Source organism: Lampetra planeri, chromosome 47, assembly GCF_965212315.1.
Source record: "Lampetra planeri chromosome 47, kcLamPlan1.2.h2, whole genome shotgun sequence".
Classification (NCBI taxonomy): Eukaryota; Metazoa; Chordata; class Hyperoartia; order Petromyzontiformes; family Petromyzontidae; genus Lampetra; species Lampetra planeri.
This window is the reverse complement of record NC_136153.1, coordinates 3,487,297-3,506,965: the sequence shown is the minus strand read 5'-3', so window position 1 is coordinate 3,506,965 and position 19,669 is coordinate 3,487,297. Positions and strand designations below refer to the sequence as shown.

Here is a 19,669-nt window from a genome sequence, read left to right as displayed (position 1 = left end):
CGCCTCGTTCGAGGTCCAAACATCAGACTCAGAAAATGTATTTTTCGATTTAAAGCTTTCGTGACTGCAGGGATTACTTTTCTTGGTTCTTTCGGTAAAGTCACGTAGAATGGAAAATGTATTTAGACTGGACGAGGAATCCGCTGAGCGATGAAGCTCCTCTTTTTGCAGATGTCTAATAGGGGCGGGTAAGGGCGTCACAATCACTCACAATACAGAAACACGAGAGGAGTGCAAAGGTACAAGAAAGGTAAACAAATGACCCAAAGACAGACGAATGAAACTAAAGTATCCCCATCCCACCAGGCAAAGCCCACTGAGGCATTAACTTTCCACTAGAGATAACTTTCCACTAGAGATAGTTTTAAAAAAGTGGGTTATCATGCGGACATTCATGGCAGCAAAATCGTCTAAATCATCTTAAAAAGCTCACTGCGTGCTTTCTAAATGTGGAGGGAAAAACCGGAGGAGCTAGAGAATAAAAAAAATCCACCCGACCACGGGGAGAGAAAGAGACGCAAACTCCAAATATACAGCAGCAGCCGTCAGGGTCTGGATCGAAACTGCAACCTCCTCCGAGCTTGACAATTCTTCCTCGAAGACACTGCTGTAACCATCAACTCACCAACTCACTCACAAACCCACTCACTCACTCTCCAACTCACTCACTCACTCACTCACCAACTCACTCACAAACCCACTCACTCACTCACCAATTCACTCACTCACCAACTCACTCACCAACTTACTCACTCACCAACTCACTCACTCACCAACTCACTCACAAACCAACTCACCAACTCACTCACAAACCCACTCACTGACTCACCAATTCACTCACTCACCAACTCACTCACCAACTTACTCACTCACCAACTCACTCACTCACCAACTCACTCACAAACCAACTCACTCACTCACCAACTCACTCACTCACCAATTCACTCATTCACCAACTAACTCACTCACCAATTCACTCACTCACCAAGTCACTCACTCACAAACCCAATCACTCACCAACTCGCTCACTCACCAACTCACTCACTCACAAACCAACTCACTCACTCACAAACCAACTCACTCACTCACCAACTCACTCACTCACTCACCAACTCACTCACTCACTCACCAACTCATTCACTCACCAACTAACTCACTCACCAATTAACTCACTCCCCAAGTCACTCACTCACCACATAGATATACATGAAGATACATAGAGGCTCATGGAGATACACACATACCCATAGAGATACATAGAGATGTATGCATGTTGAACTTCTTTCGCACCGTACGTAAACGACTGCGCTAATCGAAGGTGCAGGGGGAGGACAACAACAAGCAAGTCGTGTAACACGTGGAAGGCTTTCGCGAGGAATATTATCCATAATACAGGTGTTTTTTTGCGTGTTAGATCGCGTAAATATATAAATGTGCCGTTAAACCCGCCACAAATCTGGCTGTCGCCTGATGATGCTAGTTGTAAGTACTGGCGAAACGTCGTACTAGAATTGTAAACGATGTGTATTTACTCTCCAACACACACCGGTATTGCTGTACTAGTTACGAATTGGCCACGTTCTGTTTACGTGACAAACCTTACTAATTGTCCGTGTCGGGTGGTGGCGGGTTTAACGACACACATTTATATATTTACGCGATCTAACCCAAAACGCCTCTATTATGGAAAAAGCATTTCTTAGAGATTCGTTAAACAGCGGTCCGTAGAGATACATTAAAGACACGTCGTGATCGTCCGCTTGTGGGCCATGCAACCCAGAGTATGGACCCACATCTTAAAATAACTGCGGCCTGCGCTCCTTCAACGAAGCAGGAGGTGGAACAGCGACACAAGTTTCAAGTTTTATTTACTAGGTATAGCCCTGTGAGCCATTCGTCTCTTGAATCGGGTGCAACCGCAACAAATAAAAAAAACAAAAACACGAATAAGAAAACATCTTTAAAGTGACTGTGTGCAAACAGAAAATCCAAGAAAAGACAGCAAAATATTGCAAGAACTCTCTCTCTCTCTTATACTTAGGTTTTTTTTGGTAAAGTCACGTAGGTGAAAAATTAAAATTAATAAAAGTAAAATAAAAATCAAATAAAAATCACGACGTTTCGGAGGCAACACAAGCTTCCGTCTTCAGGTGGAACCGTCACAGCACGATAGCTGTATCAAGTGAGAGAAATTCCAAGAACACAGTATTTGTATATATACTGGTTGAGGGTGGGAGGAGCCAAGGTAGACCCTGAATATTATTTTGTGAGGTTCGGTGCGGCTGAAGCACGCTGTTAGGAATGAGCCTTTGTTGTGTAAACTTGGTGCGGATGATGTAAAGGTGCGTGTAAAAGGGACTGAGCCTTTTTATTATGTAGAGATGGTGCTGCTGAAATCGCTGCCAGGAAATTAGTCTTTGTTGTGTAGAATGGTTGACTGAGCTTCTAAATCGTGGCGTGCAGCAGCAGCAGCAGTAGAACAATCTCGACACTGGGCACTCAACTCCTGAAGCACATTTGCCGACACCGCCGCTGCGATTATAATAGCCTCACTTTGCGGGCACGCGTGCCTGTAAACCATTACGCCATTGAGTGCATTTGTGATTCGCGTGCTTGGGAGAATTATCATTTGTAACGCTTGCTGGATGTTGCAGCTTGAACACAACCGCGAGTAATGGGAGCCCTTGGGCATACTATTTCCATAAATGTGTTTCTTTGACCAGGCGAAGGGCCCAACTGAGCTATGCTGCGTTGCTCCTTTTGCCAGAAGCCACCTGGCCACAAACGGTCGCGCCAACGAAGTTGGTTATCGTCATCGTGTGGAAATTTGTAGCAGCCAATATATTCTAAACGCGTGATGATGTTGACTCTAAATGTGGAGGCGGGGGGGGAACCCGGAGAAGAATCAAACTCCAAATATAGAGCAGGCGTCAGGGTCGGGATCGAACCCGCGACCTCCTGTATACCAGGCGAGGTAGTTAACATCTCCTAGCCGCCGTGATGATGGAGAAGAGGTGGCGAGGCTTGAAGAGAGAGGAACGGAAGAGGGTTACGAAGAGGGATTGCTTCATGTACAGGGGCAGTGTTGAGTCTATGGGCAGTGTTGAGTCTATGGGCAGTGCTGAGTCTGTGGGCAGTGTTGAGTGTATGGGCAGTGCTGAGTCTATGGGCAGTGCTGAGTCTATGGGCAGTGTTGAGTCTATGGGCAGTGACGAGTCTATGGGCAGTGTTCAGTCTATGGGCAGTGCTGAGTCTATGGGCAGTGTTGAGTCTATGGGCAGTTCTGAGTCTATGGGCAGTGTTGAGTCTATGGGCAGTGACGAGTCTATGGGCAGTGTTCAGTCTATGGACAGTGCTGAGTCTATGGGCAGTGTTGAGTCTATGGGCAGTGACGAGTCTATGGGCAGTGTTCAGTCTATGGGCAGTGCTGAGTCTATGGGCAGTGTTGAGTCTATGGGCAGTTCTGAGTCTATGGGCAGTGTTGAGTCTATGGGCAGTGTTGAGTCTATGGGCAGTGACGAGTCTATGGGCAGTGTTGAGTCTATGGGCAGTGCTGAGTCTATGGGCAGTGTTGAGTCTATGGGCAGTGCTGAGTCTATGGGCAGTGTTGAGTCTATGGGCAGTGTTGAGTCTATGGGCAGTGCTGAGTCTGTGGGCAGTGTTAAGTCTATGGGCAGTGCTGAGTCTATGGGCAGTGTTGAGTCTATTGGCAGTGTTGAGTCTATGGGCAGTGTTGAGTCTATGGGCAGTGCTGAGTCTATGGGCAGTGTTGAGTCTATGGGCAGTGCTGAGTCTATGGGCAGTGTTGAGTCTATGGGCAGTGTTGAGGCTATGGGCAGTGTTGAGTCCATGGGCTGTGTTGAGTCTATGGGCAGTGTTGAGTCTATGGGCAGTGCTGAGTCTATGGGCAGTGTTGAGTCTATGGGCAGTGTTGAGTTTATGGGCAGTGTTGAGTCTATGGGCAGTGCTGAGTCTGTGGGCAGTGTTGAGTCTACGGGCAGTGCTGAGTCTATGGGCAGTGTTGAGTCTATGGGCAGTGCTGAGTCTATGGGCAGTGTTGAGTCTATGGGCAGTGCTGAGTCTATGGGCAGTGTTGAGTCTATTGGCAGTGCTGAGTCTATGGGCAGTGTTGAGTCTATGGGCAGTGTTGAGTCTATGGGCAGTGTTGAGTCTATGGGCAGTGCTGAGTCTGTGGGCAGTGCTGAGTCTATGGGCAGTGTTGAGTCTATGGGCAGTGATGAGTCTATGGGCAGTGACGAGTCTATGGGCAGTGCTGAGTCTATGGGCAGTGTTGAGTCTATGGGCAGTGTTGAGTCTATGGGCAGTGTTGAGTCTATGGACAATGCTGAGTCTGTGGGCAGTGCTTCCTAATGTACAGGGGAAGCTGATTCCAGCGTTGGGGCGCTCCTAGCGTCTGGGTGTCTGTCTCGCGGGGTTCGATCACAGCCCAGGAGGAGCTCTCACGCTCTCGGTCGCGAGTTCTGCTTCCAGCGGGAGGTCTCTGAGAACTCTACCAGGGGCCGCGTGCGTCGCCTCTCTGACACCGATCGCCTTCGTGCCGTACGTCATCCACCGAGACAGAACGGCTGCTCGCGATCTCCACTCGTCACACTGCGCCAATTGAAATCGCGAGGTCGTGTAGCGCAGAGGGATTTTTAAATATTTTTTTACAAAAATGCGATTTTCTTTAGCGTCGTCATTGTACGCAACGGCTAAGATGCATTCATCTCCTTCGTACGACGGTTGCAATCGAGGTGGTTGATGAGCCGGATGATTGCGGAGTCAGGAGTAGCCGGGTGGTGCATCATTGCTGCTGCGGCGATGATGCCTCCTCCTCCGTGTTTGTGAATCGGGACGTTGAGTCTCCGTGTTCTACTCCCCGTGGTTCTCTTCTGGGTGGTGACCGCACACTGCCCGGAAAGTTTTATTTTATTTCCCATTTGAGCATCATCATCATCATCCAGTACCCACATCTGCTGCTACTGCTGCTTCCGCAAGCTATGGTTTGTGTGCGGATAATGCGGTGTATGTATATATGTATGATACATTAAACTTCTTTCGCACCGTACGTAGCCAATCGTGTTAATCGGAAGCGCGGGGCAGGGATAACTAACTCACTAACTAACACACAGAAAAACGCAGTCCTAAAAAGATGACCTTTCTACCTAAATGATTTACCAAAAAGTGCATAGCTCCCAGCGGCTTCCTATGAGGGATCGCGAAATGGTCGAGGAGGTTTAGTCGGGGGTTGTGGTCCATGAGCTCCACGGCGGGAGATCCAGGTCAGGGTGGAAGTTCCAGGGTGGAAGTCTTCTGCCAAAACGCTGAGAAGATGCCGCTCACCTCGTGGCTAAAGTCACGATTCCACCACCCTCGATCCACCACCAACACCAATTGTAATAAAAATGATGTTGAAATGTGGATCACTGCATGCTTCTTCCGAAGTCACACGGGACCAAAATAACAAGATGATGATAATGTTTAGGCATTCATATAATATATATCGCTGTCATCGCCTTTCGTGCAAACTGCATATCTCACAATCGCCGAGGGACCACAGACAAAGCTGTAATGCAGCAGCCAGCGCTCCCAACGATTTTCCCACGTTCTGCGGTCCTCTATATATCAAGCTGGTTTTCAGCCCATTCTCTTCTTGCGTAAGGCTGCAAAAATGGTTCAGGACCTCAATGCCAGCGTCGGGGTCTGCGTAGCCACGGAGGGCTTCGCGGTACAGAGTTCGTGTCGTTTCGCTTTGACAATTAGCGAGGGGTTTACGCGTGTTTAGAATTTTTGCGGTTTGGTGTAAATCCCAAAGCCTCCACGAGCAAAGTCGATCGAAACTTAAGCGACCAAAACAAATTATTCTCGCGATTTTACTGCCGCCGCTGCTGCTACGTTGGCATTCAATAACAACAACAACAATAACAACAAACTCAACACGTTCGTCAACAACAACAACGACATTATCACCGCGTGCGTGCCTTCGAAAGAGCACATTTTCATGGGCGACGTGTCGGGCAACGATCCTTCTTCGTAGCAAACGTATCAATGAAGAGGATATTGGGAGAACCGTCCCGGGGCAGTCCCACGCGCTTGACTCGGTCAATCTCACAGCCTCGCCTCTCAGTCGAGTTCACGATCACAATCTTTATTCATGCGGCAGAAGGCGGAATCCGATATGGCTACGATGCTCCTTTTTCCACAGATGTCCAGTAAGAGTAGGGTCAGCAAGTTACAGCAGCAAACAATAAAAAAAAAACACGGTATGAGTGATTAAATGGTAAGCAAGTAAAATAAATAGTATGTTTGTTAGAAAGTCCAATCCATGAATATTGGGCAAGGCAGCAAAAACAACAACAACAACAGAACAGCCCGGGACCACCCCGAGCTAACGCCACACGGCAGCAGTAGTCCCTCCATACATTGGCACGTTGACATTGAACCATCGACACGACGCAGCAGGTAAGGATGAAAGTTACGAATGGTGCGTTGTGTGTGGTGGCAGCTCTATGGCGATGACTCTTCCTTGCCGAACAATGACCTCACAATTCCCCCCCCTCCTCCCATCCCCAATCTGTCCTGGCGCTTCGAGATGAACCGCAAATGAGAATTATCATCATCGATGACGATGGGAGGTGCTGATGGTGGTGGTGGTGATGATGGTGTATTCGTACTCTTTGGTTCTTTCGGTAAAGTTACGTAGGTATAAAATAAAATCAAACACGACGTTTCGGGCGCAGCACAAGCGATGCTTGTGATTTATTTTATTTGATACCTACGTGACTTTACCGAAAGAACCAAAGAGTATGGGTCCCTGCGGTCACGAAAGCTTCAAATCTAGATTAACGGTGCCTCTTGTATAGGCCAATGAAACCCACTGCGAATGCCCAATGTGATGGGGCTTCTACCGTAGCATCGCGGTGAGCTCCGTGGACTCGCGACCGGTTCGCCGGTTCGATTCCATCTCCCGATGCGCGGCTGGTGAAACAATGGGGACACATTTATTCAATCCTTTCCACCGCCTCTTTCCACCCGAACAACGATATCTAGAGTATACAATGCATAGGCGTGCATTGTAGTTGTCGTCATCGGCATCATCACAGGCATGATCGACTACATCTCACGATACCATTGCATTTTACAACGTCATGTGGATTGATATAGCGGCCGGGTCTAAATGTGACCGCATCTCCAGACGCTGTACAGAACCAGCGGGCATATGATTTTGTGTATATATATTGAGGTTATATAGAGAGATAGGCAGTCCCGCACCTACGATCAGCACGGTTGGCTACGTACGGTGCGAAAGAAGTCCAACGCACACACACACGTAAGTCGGTCGACACATGGGTAGACACGTCAGGTGTGGCGGGGTAAAGTGTGGGCAACACCCAGCCCTTACAACGCGTCTGAGCCACGTGGCAGCGTTGACTGAACATCCTTCTCGAATTCGCCTCTAAACGGAGGCCCCGATCCGACAGCAGCGCTGTGTGGGGCAGCAATTGCAGGGCTGCACCTTTATAACAACAACAACATCATCAAATGTTTGGATTCAGGTCTTTCGGTCAAGTTGGTGATCAATGGTGTGCAGGAGGTCGTGGGTTCCATCGCGACCCTGGCGCCTGCTGTATGTTTCGAGTTTGCGTGTCTCTCTTCTCTCTCCCCGTGGTCGCATCGATTTTTCTCCGGGTCCTGTGGGGTTTCCCTCCACATTTTGAATCAACGTCATGGTGTTTAGAGGCTTGGGCCGCTATCCATTTCCACATGATAAGCCACTTCGGTGACCTAGCACTTGTGATAGCCAGGTCGCTTTTGCAAACATCTATTTTGCTCAGTGGGGCCTTCCCTGGTGAAATTAGAAAACACATTTTATGTTTTTAGTGATGGTGTAGAGGTGACATCGCGTCTGCCTGTCCCGTATCAGCATCGCCACTCGCTCGATGCCAGATCTCTCACTCGCTCTCTCTCTCTTTTTATACGATCACAGGAATCAAGAAGATGCTCGGTGTAGTCGGAACTTTGCTTCGTTCATCATTTCGTTTTTTTTTTCAATGCTTTGCTTTATGTGCCCCCCCCCCCCTTTTAAAATGAAAGATTTCACAAAATATTTTACGCTCTGCTCTCCTCCTTCTTACCCATTCCTTCTCTCTCTACCCCCTCTCTCCCTACTCTGTCCCCCTCTGTTTTCTATGAACATATTTGTAAAAAAAAAAATTACTACGACAAGTGCTGCATCTACACGCAGCCCTTCTCGCAGTCCCACGGCCTCCGACGGGTAGCTCAGATCTGCATGCAGAGCTCCCCGTCATCTGCCACCGAGCACACGGCCTCCTCCCTCTCTCTCGTTCTCTCTCTTTTTTCTTTACGATCAGAGGAAACAAGAAGATGTTCGGTGTAGTCGGCACATTGCTTCGTTCATCATTTCCTTGTTTTTTTGTTTTTAAATCTTTGCTTTATGTAACCCCCCCCCCTCTCTCTGCCCCCCTATCTCTCTACCCCATTTCGCTCTCCCTCTCGCTTTCTTTTCTTTTTAATCTTTCTCTCGTTCTCCAGCTCTCTCTCGTTCTCTCTCCGGCTCTCTCGTCTGTGCGGCGTCCTCGGGTTGTAACTGCTTTCGGAATTAAATCGTCGTTGCAACACGATCCCCCCCCCCACCGCTCCCTTGTGACAACAAATTAATCATACCCTGAATTATAACCGGCGAGTCCTGTGCGCCATCGCGTTAAATTTAGATGGTTACGTGAGCGGGCTGCAGGAACGCGGCGATTCCACAGGGAGAGAGAGAGAGAGGGGAGAGGAGAGGAGAGGGAGAGATAGAGAGAGGGGAAGAGAGAGAGAGAGGGAGAGAGAGAGAGGGGGAGAGAGAGGAGACGAGCGAGCGAGAGCTTAGAAGATTCGACATCTGCGTCGTGGTTTTGGCCACCGACGATTTTCAGCGGCATTTGGGGAGGGAGGGAGGGAGGGATGCAGTCACTAGTTAGGGACGATGGCTAGAGGGGTGGGGGGGAGGTAATGGGGGAGAAAGGAGGAGGGGGTCGAGACTCATGATGGAACAGCAGACGAAAGGTGCGGGGGCGACAGCGCACGGCGAGGCAAAGGACGTCCACTGAGGAGACGGAGCGATGAAATGAACTCGCGCGCCAGCAGCAGCAGCAGCAGCAGGAGCCCAACGCGACGTTTCGTGGATCGCGAGACCGTGAGAGGTGGGGCGTGTGATGGGGGGAAGGGGGGAGGCGTTCATCCATCAGTGGATAGATCAAGGCTGGTGATGATGATGATGGTGGTGGTGGTTGTTGTGAAATTGTCGTCATCGCCGATCGCAGATGTCTCCAGCACTGCGGGAAATCGGCACAGAATCCATCGAGGACATGAGGGCAGTGCGCGTTGGCGATGTTTCCGTAGGGGATAACGCACGGGCCCTCTGTCGCTCCACTGCTGGATGAATAACCCTGTTCGCTGTCACACGTTCATTGAATCTGTGGTGTTGCTCTACGGAGTGACGGCGATTGTGAATAAGCGTATGAGTTCACGAGAACGTGTCATCTCTGACGGTGTTCTCGAAGGATTAGGCAGCTTACACGAAACGCAAACATTGGCGGCTTTGCGTCGTGCACCAACGAACACCCGAAAGTTTGGAAACGAGGGTCGTTACCCGAAATGTCGCCGATGTTCGCATAGTGCCAATGCCACGGTGGTGTCATTACACTGGTCAACACACTTTTTCTGGCATAAGGTATTCCAACGGTTTTAAGGTAATTTTGGGGTGCTGTCTATCACATCAGGTTTTTGAGATATCAAATATTGCATTTTCAATAAAAACTGCAGAAGAAAAATATTAAATAAATGTGGATATCTACATAAAATGTTATTATAAACACACTATCCTAAAAAGACAGCACCATATTTTAACACTAAAGCAGTCACTGACTCGCAACAACTTGCAATCATAAGTGACAGAGTTAATTTCGGGTAAAATCAATGAAAATGGGGAATGCTGATAGCATAAAATGAGATGTGATATAACAAATCTGAGATCGATTTGGAATCAGCACCCTGAAATTAGTCTAAAACAGCTAAAAAAGTCCAGGCCAGAATTATTATTTTTTGTTGACCAGTGTTATCGACTATCGTGTCGATTACTCTTTGGTTCTTTCGATAAAGCCACGTAGAAAAAGAGAACATACTAAATTAAATAATAGCATACGACGTTTCGATTGCAACACGCGCAATCATCATCAGGTACAAATGGAAGAGAAAACAAAAGCTAGTAAACTTATACATATAAAATTAATATTATTTTATTATTTCCCTTCTACGTGACTTTACCGAAAGAACCAAGAATATGAATCCCTGCAGTCACAAAAGCTTTAAATCAAGATTTATAAATATAATGCAATCCAACACAGATAGTCGGCTAACATAACAGTCAACACCCTACCTGCTTGATTACGTTCTTCCAAAGATTGCTATGTGTGTGTTTCTCTCTGTGTGTCTCTGTGTTATCTCTGCTTATGTGTCTGTCTGTGTCTTCGGTGCTGTGTTTTGTCTCTCTCTCAAATTTAACAATCTTTAGAAGAACGTAATCAACCAGGTAGGGTGATGACTGTTATGTTAACCGACTCTCTGTGTTGTATCGCATTATATTTCTAACTTTACTAGGTTTTGTTTTCTTTTACATTCGTACCTGATGATTGCTTGTGTTGCAATCGAAACGTCGTATGTTATTATTTAACTTAGTACGTTCTCTTTTTCTACGTGACTTTACCGAAAGAACCAAAGATGAATTCCTGCAGTCACGAAACCCCCAAATCAAGTTCGATCCTGTCGATGTTTAAATTTGGCCTAACCATAAATTGCCCGCGTCGCCCGAGGCTGCTGATGGGATCCAACTCATGGGGCCGGCGCAGTCCGAAAGCCACGAACTTTCCCCGTCTCGCGGTGGACCGAGTAATTCGCCAGCCGCGGAGCGTGACTCTCAAGCCGATAAAAAGCGGATGAAGTCCGCTCAATTATATCCGCGTCTTCGAGTGAACAGCGCGCGTGCGTGTGTGTGTGTCTTTGTTCTCTGCAAGAGTGTGGAGCGGTGGTGTAGTGGTTAGCGCAGCGGGCTACGAACGCAGCTACCCGCTCGCGGCCACTATCAATTGGCACATATCTGAACAAGCGCCCGGGTCTCCCCGAGGTCGACTCAGCCTTAACACGAGTAGCTGGTGCGGTGTGTGAACATCACTTCTGGTTACGACAAAAGGCGGCCGGTCGTGGTGCTGGCCTCTTCCACCCCCTCGTGTGTCGCCTCGGCTTTCCATAGGGGCTACTCGCTAACAGCACTTGCCCCAACAGTCTGTTAAAGACTCTATACGAAAGATGTTATGCTACATTTTTTCATTCAGACGCTGTCTTTCCGACAGACCTGTTCTTCACCTGAGGACGGCTGCTTGCGTTGTGGCCGAAACGTCGTGAGAATTGTATTTTATTTTTTATTATTTCATTATTTCCCTTCTACGTGACTTTACCGAAAGAACCAAGAAGACATTGTGCTACATTGACATCCAGACCGTGTTGTCTACTACTACTACTACGGTGTTCCACCTACATATATACGCTAACATACACAATTTATATACACACACGCTACATTACATAAACTCGTGATATTTTTACCTTGGAATATATATATAAAAACCTATGGTGCCTCCCGACGTATCAATACACGCGTGTGTGTTAGTGTATCGTGTCGCACGGGGTCCCGTAGTTTATCCGGAGTGCCGCTAGCAGTAACCAATGCTGATGAGACCCCGGGAGTCGAAACGGCCCCAGGTGTTTCTCACTTGACAACATCGCATTGGAAATGCAACGGAGCTGACGGTTTAAAGCTTTCGTGACTGCAGAGGATTCATCTTCGTGGTTCTCTTTCGGTAAAGTCACGTAGAAAGAAATTAATAAAATAATAAAAATAAAACATAATAACATTATTTTATTATGTTTTATTTTATTAATAAAATAATAAAAAAATTATTTCTACGTGACTTTACCGAAAGAACCAAGAAGAAGAGCTGACGGTGTTGAATACGTCGTAATTCCAGGGTATGTATCTGGATATACAGAACATACGTTTGATCGTGTTCGCTGTTAAACAATCGGGTTAAAACCCCAAGTTACGTCTCCCTCTTTCACGTCGTTTCGCGAATACGTCGTCACTTTATGTACTTTACTACCAACACCGTCGCCTCGACCCCGCACTCACGTCGCTGACAGCATCGCCCGTCCCTCCGTTCTCGTTATGCGTCGCCTTTCAGTCGTCACCTCCACCACCCACGACACCTTAAGTCGGTTCGATTGACGTCTTTTCGTTGTTCGTCATGGCACCTTTCAGGAACGCATCCCCCGACGTAAACCGAGGTATTGCCGTATATTCACACGTGTATATATATATAAAAACCGCACGGAATATGCATACAGTCTACATATCCTGCAGTGATAATCTGACCGCAAATCCGCCGTGTACCTTAATGAAGTGCACGCTGCCGGCAAAAAAAAAACGCCACGTGGAGTAACGACCGCTTGTACGGTAATGCGTGTGCACTAATCCACAGCTAGAAACGCGTCTTTAGCAACGTACAACATGCCGGCATGGGCATGTATATACGTATATGTATATGTGCATGGTGTATTAACACAACGTGTGTGAAGATACATTGTCGTAACGTTTAATAGCGGACTGTGTGCACGTACTTTCGGAATACAATTAGGATCATCATCATCATTGTCATCGTCGGTCGTGCTCTATCCACTGCTGGATGAAGACATCCCCCAATCGCGTGTTGGTGGAGATCGATTGTTGAATCACATGGCCGTGAGAGATCTTTGTCTTTCATTGCACTTGCCCCACAATCATGTTAAGGCTATACGGGGTATCTTTGTCTTTGACACTCCATTTTTGCGCTGCGCTGCGCTACGAACCCGGCGAACCGAGTTCAATTCCCAATTAGGGCCAACACGAACACCAGGGGACGATTATGTGAACCAGTACTGAGCCTCCCCTAGGTCGACTCAGCCTCAAATAAATACCTGGTGCGGTGTGTAAACACATCGCCGTTGGGGAGACAAAGGCGCGTGTGACGTGCCGGCCTTCACAAGCGCTACTCGCTAACAGCACTTGCCCCAACAGTCTGTGAAGGCTACACGGGGGATCTTTGTCTTCATAAAAATTCAAATGTGTAATTATAAAAATCGATTATATCATCATATACTGCATGACTTCTAACAATCGTCGTTGTTGATGATACTACAGTTACATGAATAAATAATGTCTCTCCACGTCAAAGGTAAAAGTCTTACACATCCCATCAGCATACACGCACGGCATCCTCAGAGGGCGTAATTGGAGCAGCATTGATTCAAGACGAGCAAAACACTCTGGAGCGGTTACACACACTCAGAGTGTCTCATCAGCGGCAGCGTGCGGCTTGGCTTGGGTCACTGCTGGTGAACTTGCAGGTTCGAGATGCATGGTGTGCGTGTGTGAGTGTGTGAGTGTGTGCGTGTGTGAGTGTGTGTGAGTGTGTGTGCGCGTGTGAGTGTGTGAGTGTGTGCGTGCGTGCGTGAGTGTGTGTGCGCGTGTGTGTGAGTGCGCGTGTGTGTGTGAGTATCTGCGTGCGTGTGTGAGTGTGTGTGAGTGTGTGCGTGCGTGTGTGAGTGCGTGTGCGCGCGTGTGTGAGTGCGCGTGTGAGTGTGCGTGTGCGAGTGTGTGTGTGTGGCCTCAAGGTGCACATAGCCTGGCACAAGCGTCGTGGTGACGTCACCGCCACTTACTGACGAATGGCGGTTGTTGTTGTGTGTGCGCGCGTGTCTGAGTGCGTGTGTGAGTGTGTGTGTGATTGGGGAGCGGTAGTGTAGTGGTTAGCGCACCGAAACCGGTGACACGGGGTCGCTTCCCGCTCACGACCAACACCGGTGACGTTTATCTAAAACCGATTCTGGGCCTCCCCTAGATTGACTCAGCCTCAAATGGGTACCTGGTTCTGTGTGAAAAAAAATCGCCACTGGGGAGACAAAGGCGGTGGTCCTGGCCACCCACACCCCCTCGTGTGCCGTGCCGGTCTTCAAAAGTGCTCGGTACCGGAACTTACCCCCAACAGTCTGTTAAGGCTACACGGGGGATCTTTGTCTTTGTTATAGACAAGGAACCCCGCCTCTCTACGCTATGGGGGAGGGGAGTGCAGTTCTACGCACGATTATATAACAATACACAACACAGAATAATGATTCGGTGCCGTTGCTGAGAACATAAACCACAAAACAGATAAGTGGACAGACAAACCGTATGCGATTGTAGCTTGACCCCCGAATCGCGGCTACACGAGTTTAGAAAAAAAACGACACGAGCGCGTGTTTTATTCTGTCCTGCTCATTAACATGTTTCATTCACTTGGATCATAGTCTCCCCTGGAAGTGGAGACGACCCGTTCGCAAGGGGAGTGGTGGTGGTGGTGGGGGGAGGGAGTTGGGGGGGGGTGGTGATGCGTCCCTGCATATCGAGTGACATCTCCAGAGCAAACACGCGATGACACCGCATCTACCGCTTAAACAACACGCACACACTCTTGTTGTTGTTGTTGTATAACAAAACTCTTGTGAATAGTTAACAAAGTCGAAGAGGGGACAGCCAGAGCGGTGGCTGGGCATCAAAGTAAAGGGGTCGCCGGGTTCGTAGCGCAGTGCAGCGCTAACCACAGCGCCACCGCTCCCCAGGAGCAGTCACGCCGTTGCACTTGCGGCGCGAGTGTGGCTTTAGTCGCATATTGAAGACGAATTCTTTCTTTGTAAAGTCACAAAGACTGGCGGAACACGTGTGACTGTGAGTGTGTGCCCGTGTGTGGGGAGCGGTGGTGTAGCGGTTTAACGCGCTGCGCTACGAACCCGGCGACCCGAGTTCGATTCCCCGCTCACGGCCAACAACGGTGACGATTATCTGAACCGGTCCTGGGCCTCCCCTAGGTCGACTCAGCCTCAAATGAGTACCTAGTGCGGTGTGTAAGCATCGCCACTGGGGAGAGAAAGGCGGCCGGGCGTGGTGTTGGTCACCCACCCCCTCGCGTGCCGTTCCGGCCTTCATAGGTGCTCCCTAAGTGCACTTGCCCCAACAGTCTGTTCAGGCTATACGGGGGATCTTTGCCTTGGTTAGGAGATCCTTCCAGGTTGAACAACAAACACTTTGCTGGACGATGTGGTTGCTGATCATCATCATCATCACCACGAGCCATGGGCAGATAGCCACCGTAGGTGTCCCCTGCACATTTCGTCATGAGTTTTCACTTTCCTCTGCCTTGGTTCCGATACGGCTACAGCAGTGGCCGCACATCTTCGTGGCACCGATCTCTTCATGATGTCGTCTTGGTCGAGACGTTCTCCGTGAGCCCTTCCTCTCTCGCCGCCTGCCTCCTTCCATTTTTCCGAAGAACACGCTTTAAAAACGTCAATCCTGCACACGTGTCCAAATCGTACCTTTCAATCGTCATCATCATAGTCAGCAGCAGCCATGGTCAATCCACTGCTCGATGGAAGCCTCCTCCCCCAAAACGCTGAGGCCGTCACCACCACCTCGAACGATCCGGCAGCGGATCACTCTCGCAGCGAGCAGTGCACCACCCCGTGTATGAGAGAACCGGCCACTCCACATCGTCCAAACGATAACATTCCATCTAGAGTCACGTCAATCCGCCTTCTTTCACCCACACTACGTAACGAATACCACCCGTTGCCCTTCGTCCGGGAAAGCATCACCGAGTCTCAAGACTTCATTTGAAGGAGGGTGTTGCTACGTCGCAAATGTTTGGTCACGAATTCCATAATCAAATACTTATTTAATTAGAATTAATTATATTCTATGGGTCTTTGGCTTTAACCGAAAGACCCATAGAATATGTATTCCTGCAGTCACGAAAGCTTACAGTCAAGATATAATGAATCGATGAAGGTTCGGTTTCACGTGCGAGGAGGAAACCGGAGCACCCGGAGAATCCCCCACGCCTTGCACGAGGGAGCAACGCTCTATCCCCGTACAGATGGAAACAAGAGGGCGATTAGCTCACTCGCTGCACCGCTACCCCCTGGCCAGCCCCGGGTGAACGTGGCAACGTCCTCGACGCCCACGGGCAGAAGGGAGTTTCACATCATCCGTGCGGTGATCCACCAATCCCTCGCTTGCTGCCTCCACAGTGCTGCACTACAGACAGCCACGGGCATAGCCACCACGAACGGAACGTGTTCACTCTCAGATCTGTACTTTTAACCAAATATAAATGATAAGCCACAAGTGTGTGTGTGTCCACGTGTGTGTGTGTCCACGTGTGTGTGTGTTCACGTGTGTGTCCACTTGTGTGTGTCCACTTGTGTGTGTCCACTTGTGTGCGTGTGGCTAAAGCACAGCAAGTTGGCACAGTAGGGGGCACAGGTGGTGCATCAGCCACTCGTCTCGGTCATCTCGGTCAGTCGACCCGTGGCACCTGGGTCTGCCGCGTGACCTCCTGCCAGCGGGCGTTCGACACTTCACGTGGCCTCAGGGTGCACATGGCCTGGCACAAGCGTCGTGGTGACGTCACCGCCACTTAGTGGCGAATGGCGGTTGTTGTGTCCACGTGTGAGTGTCCACGTGTGTCCACGTGTGTGTGTGTTCACGTGTGTGTGTGTTCACGTGTGTGCCCCAACAGCCTGCTACGGCTGTAGCAGTAAGGGGGGTGTCTTTGTCTCACGTGTCCGTGTGTTGTGTCTGTATGTATCTCGAACATCCTCCACCACCACCGCCACCACCGCCGCCACCACCGCCACCACCACCACCACCACCACCACCATCACCACCACCACCACCTCCACCACCTCCACTTCCACCACCACCGCCACCACCACCACCACAGAAGCTGCAGCTCTTCCCGGGCAAGATGAGCGACTTGTTCGAGGGCATCAACGCGGGCAGCAGCGCCCCGCACGAAGGGCAGCCCCCGCCGCCCGAGGGCAGCCGGCACGCGGCGAGAGGCGGCGGTGACCGAGCAGACCCCGAGGAAGGCGGCACAGACGAGGAGACAGCAACAACAACAACAGGAGCAGCGGCTACAACAACAACAGCAACAACAACGGCGGCGGCGGCTTCGTCAGCATCGGGAGACGCGTCTCATCATCATCATCAGCAGCAGCAGCAGCGGCACGAGAAGGAGCGAGTGCCCGCGGCGCAGTACCTCACGTCTCGCTGCCTGCTGCTCACCTACTTCCGCGGGGACATCGCCAGCGAGGTTGACGAGCACTTCAGCCGCGCGCTCAGCCAGCAGCCCCCCGCGGCGACGGGGACGCGGGCGTCGACGCCGGGAGCCGAGCAGGCAGAGCGCAGTGAGCGGCGCGCATGGAAAGGTGCGTGGGGTGGTGGTGGTGGTTGTTGTTGGTGGTTGTTGTTGATGGGTGGTGGTTGTTGTTGGTTGTTGTTGGTGGTTGTTGTTGTTGGTTGTTGTTGGTGGTTGTTGGTGGTTGTTGGTGGTTATGTTGGTTGTTGGTTATGTTGGTTGTTGTTGGTTATGTTGATTGTTGGACTATAAAATAATATTATTTTGTAATTATCAGCGAAACGTCGTACTACTCAAATTTTAAAATGCTGTTGATTCTCTCTTCAGCACACCGGTGGGCTAAAGAAGTGAATTATTTTGTCCTTTGAAAAAACGTGACACATTTTTTACTGATTGGCCGTGTCGGGTGGTGGAGGGTTACGACACATTTATAAATAACGCGATCTGACCCAAAAACCTATATTATGAATAATATTGGTCGGGAAAGCCTGCTACGTGTTAAATTGTTGGTTATGTTGGTTGTTGTTGTTTATCTGTTCAATCGCCTGCAAAGGGGACACGTGGCGAGCGTACATTTTTTTAGTTTTTACTTTTGAGAAATCGATTCTCAAGCACGTGCGGACTTCCACGTCCACGCTGACGGTGAGAATTGGTGCACGAATCGTGAGCGCAAATCGTCGATGAGATCCGTTCGCTGCCCTAGCAAATGGGTAACGCCGTCCCAGCCCCTGAGTGAACGTAGCAGAGCCGGGCGTGGTGTGGGTGGTTGGGGAATAGGGAACCCAACGGCTTACCGACTCTGCACATCACTGGCCCACGTGCGTCGCGTAACGAGAACGCGCGGTCACGCAATCTCTCGCGACAAACGGCGGCCAGAAACACTTCACGTGGCCTTTCAAATTAGTACCAATTAATAATTGCAATCACAGCCACGGTTGGCCCACAGACGCGGCTATCACTTGCAAAACGCCCCCACCGCTCCCCTCCACGAAGGCCTCGGCAAGGTAAGGTAAAAGTGTAAAAACAACGAGCCTACCTTTACCCTACCTTTACCTTACCACAATACAATCACTCTACCCTACCTTTTACCATTTAGCAGGTAAGGTAAAAGGTAAAAAGCAACGAGCCTACCTTTAACCCTACCCTTTACCCTTACCCCTTGGCATATCGACACATTTACCTTTACCCTTTTACCCGGTAAAAAGGGTACAATTACCTTACCTTGCCAAGCCCTACCTGCACCTGCCGGGGGAGCGGTGGCGCAACGGTTAGCGCCAGGGCGTTGACGAAGCCCCCAGAGGGGGGGAGGTTCGGATTCAGGTTCACGGCCAACATCGGTGCGACGAACATTCCGACACCGATTCCATGGGCTCTCACTTAGGTCGACTCAGCATTCAATGAGCCACCTGGCAGGACAACGGAGTGGAAACGTTCGCACCGGGGAGACAAAGGCGGTCGGGGTCACCCACCCCCTGCTCGTGTGCCGTGCTCGCTAACGGCACTTGCCTCAGCAGTCTGTGGAGGCTGTACGGGGCATCTTTGTCTTTGTGCGAGAGGCGAGAAGCGCCCAAAGGAATTCTCCCCGGTCGCGTTAGATCTTAATGTAATGTTTATATAATATACTTCAGTGTGTATATATATAACATACATATCTACGTAGATAGAAAGATAATGAAATTTTTACTTTTTATTTTTTTATTAATAGAATAATTTTATTTTATTATTTTTAATAAAATAATATTATTTTACTTTTTTTTTAATCCTTTATATTAAGTTCGCTTGCTTGCTTAGGACCGTGCAAATCTTTCGGTCGTTTTTTAACCCACTTCCCGTGATCCAATCGAGCTGACATTTTGCACACAGACTCGTTGTGCGTGACAATGCATTTTCGTGAAAAAAATTCTTAAATTTTACACTGTTTAGGGAAATTTTTAAAAATATTTAATTACCAATTGTTTAATGCTGCCAGACAATCATCTGACCCATAGGTGGCAGCCATCTCAAGCCAGAGGACGAGAGGACTCTAGCCGCCCCGATGCCACGCATATAAAGGATTTATAGTGAAAAACTTTGTTTTTACGGGTTAATTTTATTCTATCTACGTGACTTTTCCGAAAGACCCAAAGAGTATATTAAAGCGTGCTAAACATATACCTGCTCGACCCGAGCTATCGGTGTGCTGATGCTCGCATTGTCATGGTGCTGTCTGCTTTTTTGCGACCTCTGGTCTCACGCTGATGGTGAGAACAAGTCCATGAAGGAAGGCTGCCCCTGGTGTAGGACAATCAGTTTCAATGACAGATGCTCGTAGATTTTCAGAGCATGTTATTTTCTTCTTG

The 19,669-nt window shown here is 49.2% G+C and overlaps 1 protein-coding gene across 1 annotated transcript in view; it reads left to right on the top strand.

Annotated features, from left to right (window-relative positions):
- LOC144733513 (transcription cofactor vestigial-like protein 2) overlaps nucleotides 1-19,669 on the top strand; it is a 58,598-nt gene that overhangs the window by 16,162 nt on the left and 22,767 nt on the right. The window contains exon 2 of the mRNA XM_078615444.1: nucleotides 16,914-17,400. Coding sequence (XP_078471570.1) covers nucleotides 16,914-17,400 — 487 coding nt within the window. The remainder of the gene's footprint in view (nucleotides 1-16,913; nucleotides 17,401-19,669) is intronic.